Consider the following 21,571-nt stretch of genomic DNA (forward strand, 5'->3'; position numbering starts at 1 on the left):
GTATTTATGTTTTGAATTCTGAAGAAATTCCTAAACGTTTCTACTTCCTGAGTTAACGTGGGCGTGAAATAATATTAAACTGTAATAAAAGATGCAAGTCTTAGATACGATGGAGAATCTACGTGTTTTGTTACTAAGACATATCCTTTTAAACTTCAACCGAGCGTGAAATAAATTCTATTGTTATACTTTTTTATAAACAAAGAATGAATAAGTACTAATTGCTTGTTATTCAGGAGGTTAGCAATAATTCTTTTGCTCTTTTCCCTCAACAAGTGCGGTTAATTTAAAACGTTTCATTCTTTAACGCCTTTCAACTATCATATTAGTAGTCATTCCCTACTTCTTTATTATGCTTATCCATCTTTTTTACAAATAAATTCATAGAGACAATTCCCAACGTTCATATTCAACTCTCCATGTCTCATGATCTTTGAACCTTTTGTTGCTCATCTTGTTATTTTTTAATTCAACCAGAGCTACTATTTGCTTCCATATGTTGTTGTAGATAGCAAGTTATTAGTGATATGTATATAATCGCTGGTGTATAAGAGGCTTACTATAGATAACATTATCACATTTTAATTAAAAATATGCAATTTATAAAAACACATAAAAAGTCATGTCGGTTAGTTCTAAAGGAGAAAATGAAGTCTGCATTTAATATTTTAACTTTGCAAAAACTTGTGTGGGCAGTAGAATGATTGTGCAAAAACCATTTATTCATACTATATTAAGATACATAGGTATATGGATACTTCACTGGCGTAGGTATTTATAATATAACATTATATATTGTCAGTATTATAGATGTATCATCATCATCAGCTTACTATACGTCCCCACCGAGAGGCTCGGAGCCTACCCAAGTTAAGGGTAACTAGGCCATAGTCAACCACGCTGGCCAAGTGCGGGTTGGTTGACTTCACACATGATTGAATTTCTTTTCAGATATGTGCAGGTTGCATCACGATGTTTTCCTTCACCGTAAAAACGTCGGATAAATGTAGATATGTAAATCGAAAAACATATTGAAACATAGCGGGATTCGAACCCCAGGAACTGCAGTTTACAAGGGACGTGCCTAAACCCCTAAGCCACTGACGCTCTATTATGTATGTATACTTCATTTTAATAGCGCATAATGACACTTATATGACATAATTATAATGTAAACATATATTATTTTATTTAATTGCTACCACCATTCGAATTAAGATTAATCTCCATACATCAATGTCACTTATACGCCGCTTAGATGTGTAATTTATATGTTACTTGTCATTCAAAATATTCGCTCTGTCATTTTATTAAATAAAACGTATCATAGTATTATGTGATAAACTAACTAACCAGGGTGGTAACCCTGGCACACTCTCCTTTTTTTTAATATTATAAGGTGACAAACAACGAAGTGGCCTGGATTCGCTGAAATAGCTAAGCCACCGCTATCCATAGACCGCAATTATAAATAGATGCGTTGCTTAATCAGATTATATAAACACAGTACACATTTTTTGTTCTGCAAACAATTTTACATTCATACATTTCTTATCTTTCTGAGGGCAATGGCATTTTTGATCTTATCTGTCCTTATTACGTTTGGGATGATATTTGTGTATCTTACAAATGTTCAGTCACATTTCTTTCGTTGATTAGAAGAAATATATTAAAATTAAAATGAGAACAAAAGAAGCAGTCTTTTACATTGTATAATAATATTACGTATGTTCTTTGGAATTTTTATTGTATTACTGGAATTATCCCGATTTATCTTATCCCAGACAATACAATGAATCTTACGAGGATACATCACTCTAGGTGCACTGGAGGCGACGTTTACTCCTGTCGGTGACTGGATAGAACAGACTTTAGCAGTGTGGTTACACACATAATAATTTTAAAACGTACAAAAAAAATATAACAAAATTTACGTTTCTCTTTTACTCTGTACGTATTATTTTGTTTTTGTAATTAGCCTAGAACTATATTTGCATTTAATATGTGTGCGACTCCAGCTTATATTTTGTAAATGTATAGCAATGTGTTTGACATGAAAGGCGGCGTTACAACATATGACAACTGTTTAATCGTGCTCGGAAATAGCCGCCCTTGGCCGCCACAAACTTCCGCTCGTTTTGAATTTTGGCCAAGGAATAATTTGCATGGTATACCTATGGGGCGTGGACGCTATCCGCAAAGGGATTTAGAACATGTATTTGATGGCTAAATTATTATTATGATAATTAAATGGATCGTAATTACGTAAGCTTTTAATTTTTTAGTTCTTAATTGATATTCTCGAATGATGTACGAATATGTAGATCATTCGAGAATATTTAATGTACCTTATCTTATCCGCTACGTAAATCGGTAGCGAATCATATTTAAGGTGATTATTTGCATTGATATATATGATTAAATCTGTAAAGTATGATGCTATCAATATAATAACAAAAATAATGTCAAATATAAAAAAAAATTCAACCAGCTAATGCAGCGGAAAACTTAATGTATTAAGGTACTGCTTTGCCCTTTTTGTCATATTTCTTATTTTAAAGCTCTTGGTGCCAAATTAAAAGACCATGAACTGCGTTGTTCTGTTACCTATCACATCGACCGTATTATTGCGATAAAAAGTCAAGTCAAAAATTAAAACTATGGTTTAGGTCTTGGAATGGTTGGTATTATGGTTAAATCAAAACGTAGTAATCTAGTGGTAGTTCGTGGGCGGGAAAGTTTATGTGATAAATGATTCCAGGCGAGGCGAGATGTACGTACACTGTTGTTGTAAATAGCAATCTATTTATTCATATTTCGAGGTGACAGTCTATTTTCGCCGTCGCGGTGTCGTGTCCGCCGCCGGGCTTACGATGACGGAAACCCGGTTAAGTACGGTTAGTCTTTTTTCAACAGTGGAATATTTTTATAGGAAGCCATTTTGGATTAGGAGAATTAAGTATGGGATCTGTATTATGTGTTATTACGATTTTTTTTTATTGAAAGTAAACTTTCTAGGTATGTCACTATCATGTTGTGTTCAATTGATGATTGCTTATGTAGTCTTATTTATTCTATGTATGTTATGTGGAGATATATAATGAAATACCAACTTAATAACATTGAAAATTCAATAAGACCTACTTGTTATATTTGATATTCAATAAGATGAGTAAATATTGGTAACTCTTTATGCGGATAGTATAAAATTTTCATATAGACAGTATAATGAATTCTTTCCAGTGCATCCCACATCTTGATAGAGGAAACATGCAACAATATACATAGTTTGGAATGTAACAAGGTAGGCGTGCGGTTTAAACATGTATCTTGATTAATCTGTATCATAAAATAATTCAATAGTCTAATTTTCCGGTCGTATGTATGTCATGTAAAAATGCATTGTTAAAGTTTATTTTTAGTATATCTTCCTATCTTACTAATATTATAAGTGCGAATGTTTGGATGGATGTTTTCAAGAACGGCTATATGGGTCTCCCTGAAATTTGACATAGATGTAGAACATAGGTTACTATTTATGTTTTTTATTATAATTCTGCGGACGGAGTCGCGATCGACCGCTAGCAGTGTATGTTGAATGGGGCTAATAAACTTTTAAAAAGATGTCTGATGTCATTTCTAGCATCTAACCTTTAGTAATAATAGCTCTTTTTTATTCCCGTAAATACATTTTTCATTGTCAGTTACGTAACATAGCATTACAACAAGCTCATTGCTTATGCGTGTAGGCCACACATAAAATATTCACACTCAATAAAAGTGACATTTGTGAGATTATCGTTGTCAGTATTCAATGTCAGACTTCATTTCTCATTGTATTATTTGATTTTTGGGGTTCCGTACTTAATAGGAAAAAAACGGAAGCCTTAAAGGATCACTTTGTTGTCCGTCCGTCTGTCTGTCTACCCTTTTTGTAATATACATTGAATAATAACTCTACATTTTATAAGGTGAATAAGCAGATTGATCATAGAATTATAATATTTTCGATTGTCAATTTTCCATATTTAGCTATTACCTTCTGTTTGTTATCTCATTGAATAAATGTTTTCCACTTTCCCTACATTTATTATTTTGACTTTTATTATCCCAACTGTTAAATTGAATACATATATGAGCACTAAATCATGGATTAAGTTTTATCGATACTAATAGCGTTAAGTGACTCCATACTTTTTATATGGGTAACTTAAGTAGGTACATAATTACCCGATCTATGTAAATGCGTTACTTGTTTCAAGGCTGTGATGACTTCACGCGTATGCAAACTTGTATTACTGCAATGATTAAATAAACGCCTCTGTTTTCTTATATTAACAATGTTCTTAAAATTAGTTAACAATGTGCTTAGCTTTTTCTAAATAGTCGTTATATGAAGATAAAATGGTATGTTATCGTTAGACCAATCTTCAATAAGGAATATGTGCGCATTATTACCAGTTTGTACACTAGTCCGAGTTGTTCGCTTAGTGGAAAAGGGTTGTAAGTAAGTAAGGTTAAATATTTACTCGAAGCATCGTTCCTTCGGCAGTATCACGACTATATTACAATACCATTGTGCACAAATGCCACGCTGTATTAGTAGAAGTGGTACGTTCAGCTATGTACGCACGCGGCGCGGGCGTCACGCGTTTAGCCCGATACGTGACTAAAGCTCTTTTATGCCTCTTATCGACAAAACGATTCGATATGAACCAGAGCCGAAACTCAAAGATGAACGATCATGTTTTGATGATTATACGATTTATGTGGGTTTTTCCGGGTTTTAATACATCGATTAATCTTACCTTTGATACTAACGTAATTATAAACCGTGGTGTATTATTTATTTTTATTAACTTAGTTTTTATTCAGAGTTCAGAGGTGGAAGTTTCTGTAAGATATTTCATAATTACTATACATGTTCCACTATTCGTAACTACGTTTTAAAATCTATGTTTTTTCAGTACACTTGCAGTTCTGGTTTACGAAGAATTATATCAAAGCGTATCCAAAGGGTTCCGTCACAGATTCGTATTTTACTACGCGGTTCACTTCAATCGCTAGAAGCGATTAACCTTTATTTTAAACATAACATTACTCATACATATGTGACTCAACTGTATACTGTATTAGAACTTAATAATTGCAATTGTGCTCTGAATTAAATATGCTTATCGCATTCATATTTAGTTTACCACTGGAATAGCTGGTTTTGACAGCTGTCAGTGCATCGTTAGTTACGCTTATGTAGGGTTACCTGGTCTAAGAGTACGCATCCGATAAGAGCACGCAACTTCGATACTCGTGATGTGGTTTGGTGGTGTTTTTTCATAGATATAAGTGTGGTTGTTTATGAGTTATTTTATGACAGATGATTAAATTGTAGACGTAATAAATAACGAGTTAATTTCATAGAGTTCATTTTTACTTTTTTAGAGTACTTTGAAAATTAAGTGCGTACTCCTAGACCAGGTTAGGATACTTTAAGTCGTTCTTCTTGTAGTAGAGTTCCGAAAGAGATTAATACAAGTGTCACGGCAGTGAAAGTCTCCGGTTATGAGAAGTCGATGCGAGCTAACTGTGGGTTTCCATTGATAAAACGCTTGTTTGACCCATCCCTTTCAGTCTCTTTGAAAAAGACAAAGACTATAATATATATTTTATTGTATGTGTTTAGGCAGTTGATTTACACGGTTATAATGTTACGGATGCAATTTTTTTAAGTGTTATAAGGGTTAAAGGTAGTCTGCATTTTTGTTTATTTTGAATCTAAATCTTGTAATTAACTGGTATTTTTTTATTAAATATCTATTATAATGAATAGAGAGTTGTGTAAATAAGATTAATTACTGTTGTCACAATGGGATTAATAATTCAACAACATAATTGTATTGCGTTCATGCGGAATGTAACTATTGTAAACATATATACAAGTGTATGTATTAGTAAATATTTCCTGTCATGAAATTGTAGCGAGAATAATTAAATATTTGACAGAATGTAATGAAAACAAACAAGGATTACTTAAATATAAGTTTAGTTTCTAATTGTAATTAAATATTGATATTTATTTTATTTTTTGTATATGTAAATTTCATTAATTTTAATGTCAAATGCGAGCTTAACTTGTGCGAATGCTTACGAGTCTATCATAAATAATAGCAACGTTTTCGATTATTTTAAATCTTCAAAACCTCTTTTATGAACAGCTAAAGATTGTGATCGTTGTACAATTCATAATGATTGTAGACTGCTATTTATTTTAATCTGTGGAATACCAATAGGCGTCTTTCAGTATTCAAATCTCTGTTCTGTTGTAACATGAATATTTCCTATCAGACAATAGGAAATCATCAAGGGTAAGTTCTCGGCAGCTAACAATAGCCTACAATTCAGATAGCTGAATGTAAACAAGCATTTACGTAATAATCCGGTCATTTGTTTAGACGGCTTCTCCTAACGCTATTATACAATTAAAATGTTCTTGACATTCGCAATACTGCCGCTTCCTATAAAATGATCCTTGATGGTGTAATGAATTCGATTTATTGTGTGCTTGCACGTGCAGTTTTTATTTCTGTACGCACCATGATAGTTTACTTATAAAGTAGGATTCGCCCTTGGTTAACAAGAATCCTTTCCTAAATTTACAAAGGAATTTTCCGCTTTAACATCTTCGCACGAATTGGCAGAAGACAGGCGTGAAGTGGAAGCAATTCCGCGCTTCGTCTGGTGGGTGTGCGTACCGAAGGCCTCATTTAGTCCTCTTTCCCTTCCCACCCTTTTTCTTATAAAGAAAGGATGAGAAGTGGTAGTGGACTTTCTGGATGAGGGGATGCATAGGAAGATAAAATTTTTTCTTTCTGTGCATCCACTCCTGCGGCGATTAAAAGTAGGCAACGCATATGTAATTGCGTATGTCTATGGGCAGCGGTCGCTTCGCTATTTCAGCGATTTCAGGTGGCCTCTTGCTCGTTTGCCACCTTATGATATACAAAAAAGAAAAAAAGAATATGTTTTTTGTTCGTGTGCACACAAACATATATGTGAGCGACCGCGATCATAGAAAATAACAATGAAAAAGGTTTTGAATTTTTTTCTGAATTTCATGAATACAAAGAGCTAGGTCGGCGGTTTGCGGCGCCGTGCTCTCTTGCTGCGCTTATCCGTCTACCGCGGTGTTCGCGGAGTTTATTGACCCGACGACCGTGACCCCCTCCGGAGCTCCTCCCCCACCCCGCTCAACCACCATTTCGCGAGCGTTTGTTCCGCCACACGTATCGCTTATTTGTTCCAGATTCCGATTCTATCCAGGATTATACCGTAGCGATTGATGTACCAATACTAATCGGATTATAGTGACACATCCCCTGTATCTCTAATTTATATCACGATCGATCTCTAAATCCCGATGTTAATCCTGTTAGAGTATTCAGATTATTTATTACAATGCGCACTTCTCTGTTTCAGTATAAAGAAATCCGAATTAAAAATGAATTTAGGTACCGTTTTATAAATATGAAGACATGAAGAATGAAAGCAACAAAACAAATTTTAAGTTGTTTTTCAAATCTTAAGTTTATCGCAAATGTCAAATGACAAGTATCTTCAATTATGTAGGTTAGAAAAATAATTCTTAAACGGTTCTTATACTTATATTACAAATAAAAATGTTCCTTTTATCAGCCGTACGGAGTTGAGTTTATCTCTAATGTTACTATTGAATTGGTTTGCTATTGTATATTGTTTAAACGAAGTTGACGAAATCTATTATTATACTGGAAAGTCTAATGAAAGTATATTATCTCTTTTTAGAACACTTTGTCTAGTAAAAATGTTGATTTATTACTGTAATTATCTTTGTCAATCGAACTATGATTCTTACTAAATGTGATTTAAAAAAAATCTGTCTATACAATGTATTTTGATGCATACATTTTTATTGCATTTCCTAAGATTTACGTCAGATTGTGAACTGGATGGTAAATTTAACAATAATACAGTTCTTGATATTAAAATATTATTTCTCTAGTACTTTATATTTCTAGAATAACGGTTCAGAGTTCAGACAATGCAGACATATAAGTCTTTGAAGAGTCTGAATAGAACAATATTTAGCGTAGGTTTACACTGGCTAAACATCTGTTTAAAAACATAATATCTTATTTCGCAAGTTCAAATGTTTTTAGCAGTTACATTGATATTTACTCTTTTGCTCGATTCTTGAATTTTAGTTGTAAACTTTTTTACAAAAAAGTACTTTTACAATTTGCCTTCAGCTACCGAGATTATTAAGGATTGTAAAAATTAACTACAAAAGTTTATCTTAAAAGGTAGTATTCATTACAAAGGTAATTTTGTGTATATTTTGTATATTTATAAATTGACTTTAATTAATTTCAAGAGCACTCAGAGCTTTTAAAAGTACCCTTGATACTCATACGAAGTAAATTGTATCATTAATTTGAAGTCTACAATTTGAAATACATTCCAGTACAATTACATTAAAGTTTACTGGAAGAAACTATATTAGAAAAATTATAGTGATACGAATATTTTGGTCACATTCCATAAAAGACATTATTCTATTAAATGTCATCACATAAAGACGAAGAATCGTCTTTTATTGCCGAATCGTTTTATTTCGGAATTGCTTTTTACGCCTACGTTATTTATAGTGGTTGTACCATTTTTACATACTTTGAATTTAAATAATATAAGCTATTATAGCTAATTGTTAGTCAACCAAATTTTGTTTTCCAAAGTTTTCTTTATTTCAGGAAGTTGGCTTTCAGTTCAGCAAACTTATTCTTTTTCTACAGGTCCTCGATATCTAAATATGATTGTAATAAAGAGCCATCTTGCTCTTTGAATTTTCTTAAAATTCATCATCATCATCAGCTCACTATACGTCCCCACCGATGGAGCTCGGAGCCTACCCTATATTTCGGGTGACTAGGCTATAGTCAACCACGCTGGCCAAGTGCGGGATGGATGACTTCACACATATCTTAAAATTACCTATCGTCTATTTACAATTCGTTGTCTAGAAACATCTCCTTTGTTACTTATAGGTTAAAACTTTAGGTCACTGCTTCTTTTTAAAAAATTTACATTTTCTTTTCATTGTGAAGAAACATTCAAGTTAAAAATGATGACTTGATAAAATAATTGTTAGTTTTACATGTCAACCAAGGCACCGAGTAGCTATAGTCAATTAAAATATTAAAAAATATAAAAACGAGTTGATACGTACGAGTGCCGTGCTCACAAAAAATCTCTTGGCTTGTACGCTTAGTACTTCATTAATTTAAGTCCTGTCATTTATGAATCTATTGTGTGCAGGAATAATTACCGCCGCCGGCTTTGACCGTTCCTCAAAAAGGGCACGCCTGTTGTGTAGTCTTTGTTAAGAAGACAAGGGCGTTCAGACAACGTTTGACATATTCAACCGACAGTCATTTCACCGTGAAAGGGTTACAAAGAAATGTATATTTCGTACGAATAAATTCTCATACATCCAATATCTTTTTATGCCATTGAACGGAAATCGTGTCTGGAGGCCGTGGGCGTTCTTTATTCCTGTTTGTTTTACTCTAACGAAAAATATTTGATAGTTTTTGTCACGTCATTTCAACATCAAATATGTAAGTTTATGATGTTTGTGAAATAACTTGTGTGAACAAAGACTAGTTAACGATACTATGTTTTTGACATAGTGGTGTGAAAATATTTAATTGACCTTTAAATTATTATTAAATTAGTAATATTTTATTAAGGAACTACGAGTTCAGAAATCCATTATCCGTCTTTTTCTTTAAATATTCCTTAGAAAAGACTTCTGCATGGGCCTAGTGCCTAGATGTAGCATAAGCTTTACTATTGCTTAAACATATTAGTTTCCAATCGCTTGTTATTAACTGACGAGTTAACTTTTGTCGTACAGATGAAGCGGCGGGCGTGTTTGGTGGGCATGACGGCGCGCGCGGGCGGTGGTCGGTGAGATGGACCACGCGGTGAAGGCGATGTCGGGGCGAGGGTGGTGGGAGCGACTGGTGGCCCGGCGCCGCTTCGAGTCGGCCGAGCTGGAGGAGCTGTACGCGCGCTACGCGTGCAAGCTGCAGCGCGCTTCCGTCGGCTCCGCGCTCGCGCTCTGGGCACTGCTAGCCGCTGCCCTCGCTGCCGCTGACGCCACTCGCGGCTGGTCTAATGCACCACAGGTACGTATAAAAAGTTTTAAATCTCCTTAGTGGGATACTGAGGTGGGGCAATCCTAACTTGGCACCCACTTGTAAAGACAGAAACATAACCTACTTACATTGTTTTTTTTTTACGTTTATTAGATAACTTTGAATTGTACGTATTTTTAAAGACAAACAATCTTGACTGTGTTCTGTAAAAGAAAAACAAAGTTTAGTTTGTATTGTTCAGCTTTCCTTTGAACTTTGACCGATAAATAATTCCATGGGATTAGATAAACAATTTATAAATGTGCGTTTCAATCGTACTGTTGTTATTGTAGAGAACAGCTAAGGAAACTTTCCTGAAGTTATATCTCGTGTATTTTCTTTTCTCGGCTACAAGGTAAAAAGCCGAAAATACAAATGATCATTGATTCATTTATGCTCCACACGCTTGTTATTTGATTTTGTATGAAGGCGTAATCTTTACCGAATCAATTGACTTGGAATAATTGATTTAGCGACAAAGCATCTTAAACAGTCCGCTCATAGACCGACAATGTGAAATCTTAGGTATATATTTTGTGTTACCTAGCTAATAAAATGAATAATTTTAGTCGTGTTGCCATCAGCATCACATAGTTTTAAAGACTTTAAGAGCTTATTTATGTTTGAAATATTTCAATGTATAATACCCATTTGTCACAGGTCATTGGTATGTAAAATATTATAGTATTATATAGTCATAACACAAAGGTATAAAAATTCTTAGTTCATTTGCCGTAATTCTGAATATTACATAACAAGGCGGCATACTTTGTTAAGTCATTACGAAATTTTAATGAACAATTTAGGTTTTCTTTATGATTTTGTTTTGTAAATGTTCAAAATGAAGGCTCTATTACATCAGAGGTAAAGAATCAGGACATTATATCGAATTAAAATTATGTTCTTTAACTTTGTTACCCGATTTTTTGCTTGACCTCATACATTATCTTTTTAATTAATAATGAGAAGACTGATATTATTTTTTATTTTATGTCTGTTTCCATATTAATACAGTTCGAGTTTTTTTATGCTATTAATCAAGATCTATAATTTTACCGTATTTATAATAATTTATAATATTGTGTATCAGTAAATGGTATCTATAGTCTAAGTCGTTGGTAGACGACAATAGCAAAAATGTTCTCGTAAAGAAACGATGTATCCCAGAAATGATCGACTAAGGTAATATAGAAAGAAAGTGAATAGACGAAATAAGGAAGCCAAACACTTTAACAGTTGCTTTATTAACACGTTTTTTATAACATAGAACATTATTTTAAAAGGTTGTTAAAAAATTTAATGAAAATAGAAGACGACTGAAGTTTCATCATCTCCAATCTTGATTTATGAAATTGCAGCGTATTCCTTTAATATTTGAATTTAGTTCAAAGAAACTGAGAACGTTCAACTGATTATTACGAATATTAAGGTCCGAGTATCCTTGCATCTGTCCTAATTTGTCACGTAATGAAATTGCGTCACCCTCACTTTCGCACAGCCTGTGCTTTCAACTGCGGTAAATTACGGCCTACGCTCATTAAAGTCACGCATAATTAAGTCCTGATATTTTTAAAAATATTATTAAGTAGATTATTTTCAAATAAATATAACTTGCACATATTCTCAAACTATTATATTTACCATTGCTTTCTACAAATAATGAACTTATTTTCATTCTGAGCTTACGTAAATAATTTTGTGTGCGAATGCGCTGGGCACAAGACTTCTCTTCTCTTTTTAAATAAGTTAATTTCTTCTAGTAAGTTTCTTATTGACTCCAGGTGGGTGTGCTGAGCGTGCACGCAGTGCTGTGTGCGGGGCTGGCATGGTGGTGTGGTCGGTCCGGTGGCGTGGCGCCAGAGCGGCGACTCCCGCGCGCTTGCTGGCTGGCGTTGGCAGGCGGGGGCGCCGCGCTGGCCGCCACACTTCCGTGCTGGGGTCCCGGGTCGGCGGCGGAGGGCGCCACGCATGTCGTGTGGGCGGTGTTCGCAGCCTACGCCCTCCTGCCCGTCGGAGCACCCGTCGCTGCCACCTTCGGCATCCTGCTTCCAACTACGCACACCATTGCCGCTGCCTTAGTCGCCCACCGATTCCCATATCACGTCTTGGAGCAGGTGAGATTATTTTATTTACTTAAATACCATAGAAAAATGTATAATAGTAAAATTAAAGTTACCCATTTCTTTTTGATAATAATAAGTGATTGAAGATCCCTTAACCATTTATTCTCTAAAATAGAGAACATACATCGATTTACGACTTTACATAAACATTGCTTAATGACAGAACTAAGTCAACATTAGCATAACATAAATACTGATTCCAAACATTTGTAAAACAAACTTTGCGGTCACACGCTACATTAACACGAGAGGATAGGTCGAATAAATATGACCTCTATATTTTCTGTTGACGATTACGTCTTTTGTCTACACGGATTAGGTCGGAAGATCGCAACCTTGGAGTGGCAAGGGTAGTCGAATACAATGATGACGTCACTCCCCCATTCCAACATGACGTGCCCATTGAAATATAATATGATACATATAACGAATTTAATGGCCTCTTTACAAAATTACTATTCCTCAATGCGATTGTTCGGAATATTTATTGCGAAAGTTTGTATTACGTAATTTCGTATTGATGGATGTTATCCACGTTTTTTTTTTCATCTTCCTACACAAACTTTCATGAAAAGGTTTTCGCTATAGAGTTTTTCAGTTTCCAAATGCAAAGCCTGGAAATTTTACATTTAGTTTGTAAAGAATGGTATAATTGAGTGCTATCAATCGCATAGTATTGCAACATCGTAGTCAATGACCAGACAGACCTGGGTAGATTTGCGATTCTACCAATTTTTACATCGCAACTTTTGCAAGAAACATTCGTTTTTTTTTTGCTGAAATACGAATTGACTATGTTGTTTTTCTATTCTATTGTTAAAAGGAATTACATGTTATTCACATTAGCTGCTTAATATAGGTATATTCAAAAGATACATTTTTCTTGTATTTCCTAAGAAAATGCGCAAGTGAATAATAATTACAAATATAATATTAGGATTTAATTGTCTTAAAGCAAGTACATATACTTTTTGTTGCTAAAAATTATTTCTAGGAATAATAGGTTACTAGATTAGGTTACATCAGGATCATCACACACAGGTGTATAGGAATTTAAGGATTTTACCTGGTATCAAAAAGATTTCTCAAATATAAACCGACATAAAAGTTGCTACTAACGATAAAAAGCGACCTTGTATTCCGAACTACATATACTGCTTTGTTTGAAGCTGTTCTCGTAGACTTTATCGCGACAGCTTTAGGATTTTACGTTTAGATTTATCGCGTAGCACTTAATGTGTTTCCTGTTTTCTATTTTAAATTCAATATTTACAAAATATAGCGCAGTTAATAATTCTTTGTTTACGTATTCCAGTCAAAACTTTTTGGTTTTATTTACATATCTCTAAGTTTTATCGAATAACATGTTTTGGTACGAATTTATGAATAATACTACTATAAATTGCAGTACGCATTTAGTTAATTTTTCATTGTTTTCCTCATCTTTGTAGAGTTCCCATCTTTTTCTTTTGAAAATCCTCAGTCTTAAAATATATTTTTCATTAAATGTGTGCTGTGTCGTTTTTACTCGAGTTTTAATCACCACCACCATTAGATGCCACAATTTTTGAATGATTTTTTTTTTTCGGTATAAAATCTGACAAGAAATAAAAATGATTACTAATGCATTTAAAGAAATTAAAAGCACGATTAAAAATAAACAAAATACTTCCGGCGAGTAATCATTTGTACTGGTAAACATTTACCATCCAATTTGTAATGACGGCTTATCTTGAATTTATTAGTAGTCTAAAACCGGTTTCATTCGAAACAAGATTAATCACATTGCTGGTTTAACATCTGCTTCGTGTACAACTTCCTTGTGAAAAGATCGTTGTAAATAATGTCTATCGAATATCTTTAGTTCTATGAACAAGCTATTTTCATATACTATTTACAATCTTAATTGAAAATTTATAGTCTTTATTTTACGAGCAATGAAATAACAAACGCAATAATTGATCATTCCCATGTAATTTATCTTTGCATGAATACAGAGCTAAAAGTGTCTGAATAAATACAAACGCAATACCGCAAAATTTATCGTATACGTTTTATAAAGTGTTTTAAAAAGTCCGCCCACCATTGATTGAACTGAATAATTTACATCATGCAGTTGTACTGAATTTTCACAAATCGAATTGAACAGTGAATTTTCGAATTTACGAGGAATATTTTATTACAGGTTGACGCAACTGTTATGAACGTATAATTACAATATTTTTTAGATCTCCATGTCTGTCGGGTGTAAAACTGTTTCAGGTACCCTATTACACCATCGGAGGATTTTTTTGTATTGAATTAAATAAGAAAGGAGATTTCGATAAACATTGTCAATTTAGCACTTAAGCACTTTAATAGCACTTTTAGTACTCAAAAGGTAGAAAGACTATTGAATATCTTACTTATATTGTAAATGGAATTCCGTGATATGTGGCATAGATGTAGGACATAGTCTGAAAGAACACATAGGCTACTAATTAAGTTTTTTTTAATCCGCGCGGCAGTATCAGGCAAAAGCTAGTTCACTGTAATCTTTTCTATCCGAACCAACAAATAATATCTTTCTCAATTGTAATTACAGCTCAAAAAGGTATTGTTACGTTATTCATATGAATGATATTGCCAATAAATGTTACAGTTATCCAGTTATGTGTGTGAATGTACTTTGATTGAGTTACTGTGAAGAGATCCCTGAGGAAATTGAGTGCCTTAATCGTGGCCGACGGTGTAACGTTACCTGGGAAATTACATATAGTTGGTATAAGGCAAATTGCCAAGTTATATTTGTGTTACGTTAGATTAGTTAACATCAAGAACATTCATTATAATTTCATGAATGTGAAGTTTAAAGTAGATTTTTTAGTTTTCGATATAATACCAACATTTTTAAAACCTGTAATTAAAGCTATGTACCTACTTGTGAAAAAAAATGGCGCAAAACTATTGCGGTACAGAAAAACTTTCTGAAGTATACGGTGATATTTTATTGGCGCACGTTATACATTGAAAATGTAATGGGTTCGAGTAGATTGCAGTTAAATTAAGTGCTTCTCGTTCCTATGGAATATTTATTAGATTTTACTGCGATTCACGAGTGAGACCCTGCCGGGAAATAGATTGCCTTCTTTTGTATGCAACTTTTAATTATTTCATATAGGTTTGCTTGACTGTTATCAATACTCTTGCGATGATGCAATGCTGTAGGTTCTAAATTCAAATTTAATTTAAGTTTAAATATTTGTGCTCTTAAGTATTAGTGACGTTTAATTCATTTGTTCATTTGTCGTTTAGCAATTGTTTCTCCTAATTTGGCGGTAAATGTTAAACAAAGATTTTTGTTTAAATTTTGTGTAAAAAAATATTGCGATCACAATTTTCTATTAAAAACATTTGAATCACTCGTAATGTTGATAACTCACGCACTTTTCCCATAATCGCGGGCGGCGTTCCTGTCTACAAAGCGATGTGTAGTCATCCTTGTTTTTCATTTCAGCGCGCCGCCGGCACCTGCAGCTAAAGTACTCAGTGTAACTGCGTGCGACCTCACCTCTCATTTCCATTACAATAATGTTTTCAACCTCAATGCAAAGAGGGAATTTTATCTCTATATTCCTGGGTTTTTCCATACTTTGCATGTCACTGGTTTGACTGATTTCAATACTCATATTTTTTTAACAATGTCACTAGGAAAATATCATTTGGTAAAGTGGATATACGGCACTTGGACGTAATTTTTAATTAAAAGCCTAAATGCATTTCTATTATTATCATTATTTCTACGCTTAGCTGAGAAACAGCGAAGCAATTATTTATAATTTAAGTTTGGAGGCATTGCTGTCAAGTAAAATAATTTATGAGTTAAAGGATTTGGTATCATTATTTTGTGGCAATTTTCAGAGGTAGAAGAAATTCGGTATAAGTTAGATGTAAATGTTACTATGAGTTATCCTTTCGTGACTTTACTACTAATTTAGAAGCCAAATATGCAAGCCAAAGAACATTAAATGTACACAACATAATGTTTTTGCTGAATTTATAAAAATATTTTACTACATTCAAATTTTAAGTTTCCTACTTTTATTTTTTATAAAAATAAAAGTAAAATACGACTTTAGAGATACAGTGCGACTCCAACATGCTTATAGACGATGATTTAAATTCTGTTTGGTAACAAGAGTACAGTTTAACTAACAGTGTATTTGTCTGACTTCAAGGTCCACAACCTTTAGTTAATAAAATGTATTAATCATCTGAGAAAGATAAGAAGAAAACCGCGGTGACATATCACTTTGTTTTTATTTCTAGACTTTTTATATTTTGTACAAATATTTACTGAAAGCATTTTAATTTTTGTTTATTTTTTTTTCTTTTTTCCATATTAATTTTAGTTTGATATCAACTACAAACATATGAAATCATATGCAACAATTTACTATTGTTAAGAAAACTCCTTCGATACGTTCACCAGAGCTTTTCTATATTGCAGACTTCACAGATATAAGATTTTATATTCAGAGATGTGCAGAACATATTGCAAAATGTATGCTTCAGCGGAAATTGGATGGCGAATGGCTGGAATAAAAAAATATGGAAAAACACGCCTCTAACTTTACGAGTTGCTTCGACAGAACTGTTCGCTTGCAATTACAAAATAAAACCAAAAGGAGAATTTTATATTATTTACACATCAAGTTAAATAACGATTACATCAGCAACGGCACTAAAGCTGTATTTTTTATTTACTTATACACATTTTAATATGTCTAGAAAGTTACACTCGTTAAAACGTATGGTGTAAAAAGCAAATAAATTGCAGTTAACCTCGGATAAATAAGAAACTGCTGTAAGCGAGTTAAACATGTCCCGTCAGTTAGCCGCCTAACTTAAAGAACATTGGATGTAGTAAAGCTGTAGCTTCAAACGAATGCGATAGCGTCGTATGGAAATAGCAATATTCGTTTTACTGAATTTATTTGATCTGAAATCGTACGGGTAACTTATCTGCCTACTGTATATACTGCTTTATTTTGGTGACTATGAAACAAGTGAATTGCGATTGTGCGGGAAATTGAATCTTCAAAGCGCCCCGAGCAAATGTATTCTTAAGTATTTTTTTTAATTCTATAATATTAGTTTTTAGTTTTAAAGATACTTAGACGTTTTAATAGACAATGTTAATCCACTTCTGGACAGCTTAAAAAAAAACCTTAAAACAATTGAATTTGACCCAACTCTCTTGTCTTATGTAATCCTATTCGTTTTCTTTGTAAACAAAAAATAATATTAAAGTAATGTTTTATATAACCCTTCACTAGCTGCATTATCAGCAAGTTCATCAGAAAGTATAACCTGTAGACTAGTACACTAATAAACATGTCTCGCAAACCGTTTAACCTGCAAATGCGGTTCGACAACTGCGCTTTCTTGTGCGCACGTTTGAAAATATAGAGATTATCTTTGCACGTCATCTGTGCTCAGAAAAACCATATAAAATGTTCTATACAGTAACTTAATATAATTACTTTTCTTATCTTTGTTATTTGATGCCGTACCCAGAGTATTTTAAGTGATTCAATTGAAAATTACTATGACAGTGAAATTTGTTCACAAAATTATATCTAAGGATTCCCGTTAATAACTCTAAATACGAATTAAATGTTACATATTGGTTCATGGATTACTTTCATAATTAGGGCAATATAAATTTGTTAGTAAATTCTGTGAAAATGTTAAATGTATGTCCATTAGCCCAATATAACCGCTGCATGTGGGTCTATTCTATAAATAAATGTGATACGTCTGCTGCCCGCATGCATTAATTCGCAACATAGATAACATAAAAAAAATCAAAACGAATGATTTAAACCAAAACCTAAAAGTGAAAAAATATTTATATACGTTTACTCGATTTATTAACACTACAAATGCCACTACCATTTTTACATACTTTTACTACTTCCTAACTGAACTCGTAGAAAGAGTCGGCGGCACTGAATGTGTTAACTAAAAAGAGATACGCGATCACTTATTACAAATAAGGCATGTAACTTTTAAGAAGTAATTGAGATATCGTCCCTCGTTTAATGAATATTGTTGCGAGGTAAATGTCGTTGGCATAATATAAGGTACGTTAATAAAGTGAATAATTCATCTGACTCCCACGCTCCTACCTGTCTAATTGCTGCCAACATGCTCGCACCTTATTATCGCATTATTCCTATTGCTGAATTACTTATTTAATACCAATTACTCAAATAAATAATTCGTTTATAATATGATATAAGCTTAATATTCCTATTCAAATTTAAATATTATAACATCTTACTAATAATGTCACAAATGTAATGTCCATGAATTTTATCTTCAGCATTTTAAAACTAACTAAAATGACCTTTTAGTGTTTTAACGTTGTAATAGTAGTAGTGATATTTATTATTATTCTAAGTTTTATGTACATTTTAAAGTTTGCCTGTTTTTAAAAAAATGTTAGGGGGAACTGTAAGTTAAGCGTCACCCAAAAAAAGCAAAAATAAAAGAACTAGTTGTATAAAATCTAGTATGTATAGCTTTTGTCTAAAATGGTATAAACATCATGAAGATTTATTAACAAAAAGCGTAATTACAGAAATAATATAAACGGATCAGGGACATCAATTCGTCACCAATAGTGACAAATAAGCTTACTCGAATAACATGCAATCGAATCCTATCATAGACTGGCTTCTACATCGAATCGAATCTTTAATCGTTCTTGATTTCGAGAATTATTTTATATTACTCTTCTATTTGCTTCTATTTTGTTTCATGTTTCCAGTATTTACTAACACTATTTATATACATTACTCACTGTTAAACTTTGTAATACAATTGTAGTCGCAAAACTAATACTCTACTAAGTTTAAAAGGAAAACATGCCAGTAACATCTGCTTCTTAGTGTGAAAATACAATTTTATAAATTACAAAACTAATACTGGTATTGCTTGTCAAAGAACTTTGGCAGTCGAAATATGACGCTTCAAAGTAAAAACGTGTTTAGATACGCCCGTATATTTGAAGTTAAAAGACATCTTTCGACTGATATTTTTGCAAGTGTTATTTCATGCACCTAGGATTTTCTTTGTCTTGTATCACCACTATATTTACTTTAGAATATACATTAATAATAACTTATCATTATATTGATATAGATTTAAGTACATTTGCATGAGAAGGCCACATAATATTTTATATAGCGACGTGGGAACATTATAAATTTTATATTTGCAATTTACGTCAATCTCAGGAATATTCAAATGAGGGGCGTGTGAAGCGTGTAGGCTCGGTAGCGCAAGAGGACACGCGCTTTTTACATAATGCTAGTTTCACACAAGAGTAGAACAAGACAGAGTAGTAGTCAAAGCAGTACTGTTATTATTTTACCTATATCTTGATATAGAACAGTACATTTCCACTTGGGTGTATTATTAATATTTATTAGTCTGGTCAAAGATAATTAAAGGGATTACTAGGATAAGTCAATACGAGTGTCATGGCAGTGGAGTTCTACGGTAAGTGTAGATTCATATAATACCAATTCTGCACTGTCTACTCCTCTGCCCCATTTTTCGGTCCTCGCGTGAAAACTACATAATACGATGCTCTACCTCGTCGGTTATCGTTTAAACGCTATAAATATATTAACCGCAACCTTTTCACTGGCATACTACAATCAATAAAGGTATTACGAGACCATTTACCTTTTATTAATATCGGAGTAATGTTTTTTACGTCCGTACCTAGTACATATCATTTTCTATTGCTAGATTATATTACAGAAGATCGTTTAATTATATTATTTACCAATAAATATTGTTTTCTTTGTATACTTCAACTTTTACAAATGTAATATAATATTTTACTTTTGGCGACATGTGAATGATTGACTAATATAATACACATAGATGGTATCTATTGATTGTCGATTTATCCTTGTCTTTATGATATACAATGTCGATAGAACGATTGAGCAATACAGGCTTTTATATCGAATAAGATCTATTGATATTTCTTTTCTAGGATAACTTTTTTTTTCGATACTTTACAAGAATTACGAGGCAAAGACCAGTGGAAATTTACGAATACCATTAATATTTGCGGCAATAGCCTTCTTATCGTCTCATCGATTATGTCCAAAATTAGTATGAGATTTTTACAATGCCTATGATCTATTACGGACGGATTACGGACTGCACTGACTGTTTGATACAAATTTTGTCGATTATTTTTGACAAATGTTTGAGCTAAGTTCACAGGTACAATTTTCAGTGTCAAAATTGCTTGTAAATAAAACGCAACTTTCATCAACTGAAATTGGTCCCTTCGTTTATTTATTTCAGGCGGTATTCCTTTGTGAAATGATTTAGAAATTGTTTACGTTCTTCAAGAAAATCCATTTCTTTTCAAACTTTCTAAAGGACAGACAGGCATCCGTTAGTTTCGGATTCGTTACGAATTGAGAAAAGTAAAAACGTCCTCTAACGTAAAATAAGAAACTTTTTAAGAACTCACTTTTTATAAAATTACTTCTAGCAATTACAACGATAGAAATTTTATATAAAAATATTTGAACCACACATTTATTTGGTTATGTTTATGGTATACTAAAAATCTTATTTATGATTCTGGTTTTTCCTTATAATACGTCATGACTGAAGCAGTAATGTTATATTTTGATTTTCGAAATAATTTATAGCATGCTTCGTACATTTCGTTAGCCAAATACATTCTGCTCCACTTGGCAGTGCGCATGCGATATTTTTAATCCAGTTTGAAACAAATAAACATATAACTGTACTATAAATGATAAGGAAAATGTTACGGAAATAAAAGGAAAGGGGAAACACATCCGTAACTTTGTGGAATAAATTGTACTGTTCATATTGAATTGGTTATAAGCGTTTCATTTTGGTCCACTAAACGTCCCTGGTATAATTTTCAACGTTTTATGCATGCTACGTAGTTATCTAGCTGTCGAAGTAAGACGCAATAACATGTCTATTTTTATTGGCTTAAGATTTTTCTTATGTAACTACGAAACGATTAGTGCATTAGTATCGTATGTCATTTTCTCGTAACGCTGATTGATAGCGTTCCATTTGGCGCGCTTTTTTATAAACTGCCATTTTGTTACGTCGTAGATATTTGCAATGATAAAATGTCGTGAATTATTCATT

The 21,571-nt window shown here is 33.0% G+C and overlaps 1 protein-coding gene across 1 annotated transcript in view; it reads left to right on the forward strand.

The window, feature by feature from the left end:
- The window catches only part of LOC106127108 (adenylate cyclase rutabaga), a 64,065-nt gene that overhangs the window by 9,090 nt on the left and 33,404 nt on the right, over positions 1 to 21,571 (forward strand). The window contains exons 2-3 of the mRNA XM_013325103.1: positions 9,950 to 10,223; positions 12,014 to 12,346. Coding sequence (XP_013180557.1) covers positions 10,008 to 10,223; positions 12,014 to 12,346 — 549 coding nt within the window. The 5' untranslated portion in view covers positions 9,950 to 10,007. The remainder of the gene's footprint in view (positions 1 to 9,949; positions 10,224 to 12,013; positions 12,347 to 21,571) is intronic.

This window comes from Papilio xuthus, unplaced genomic scaffold, assembly GCF_000836235.2.
Source record: "Papilio xuthus unplaced genomic scaffold, Pxut_1.1 DF824888.1, whole genome shotgun sequence".
NCBI lineage: Eukaryota > Metazoa > Arthropoda > Insecta > Lepidoptera > Papilionidae > Papilio > Papilio xuthus.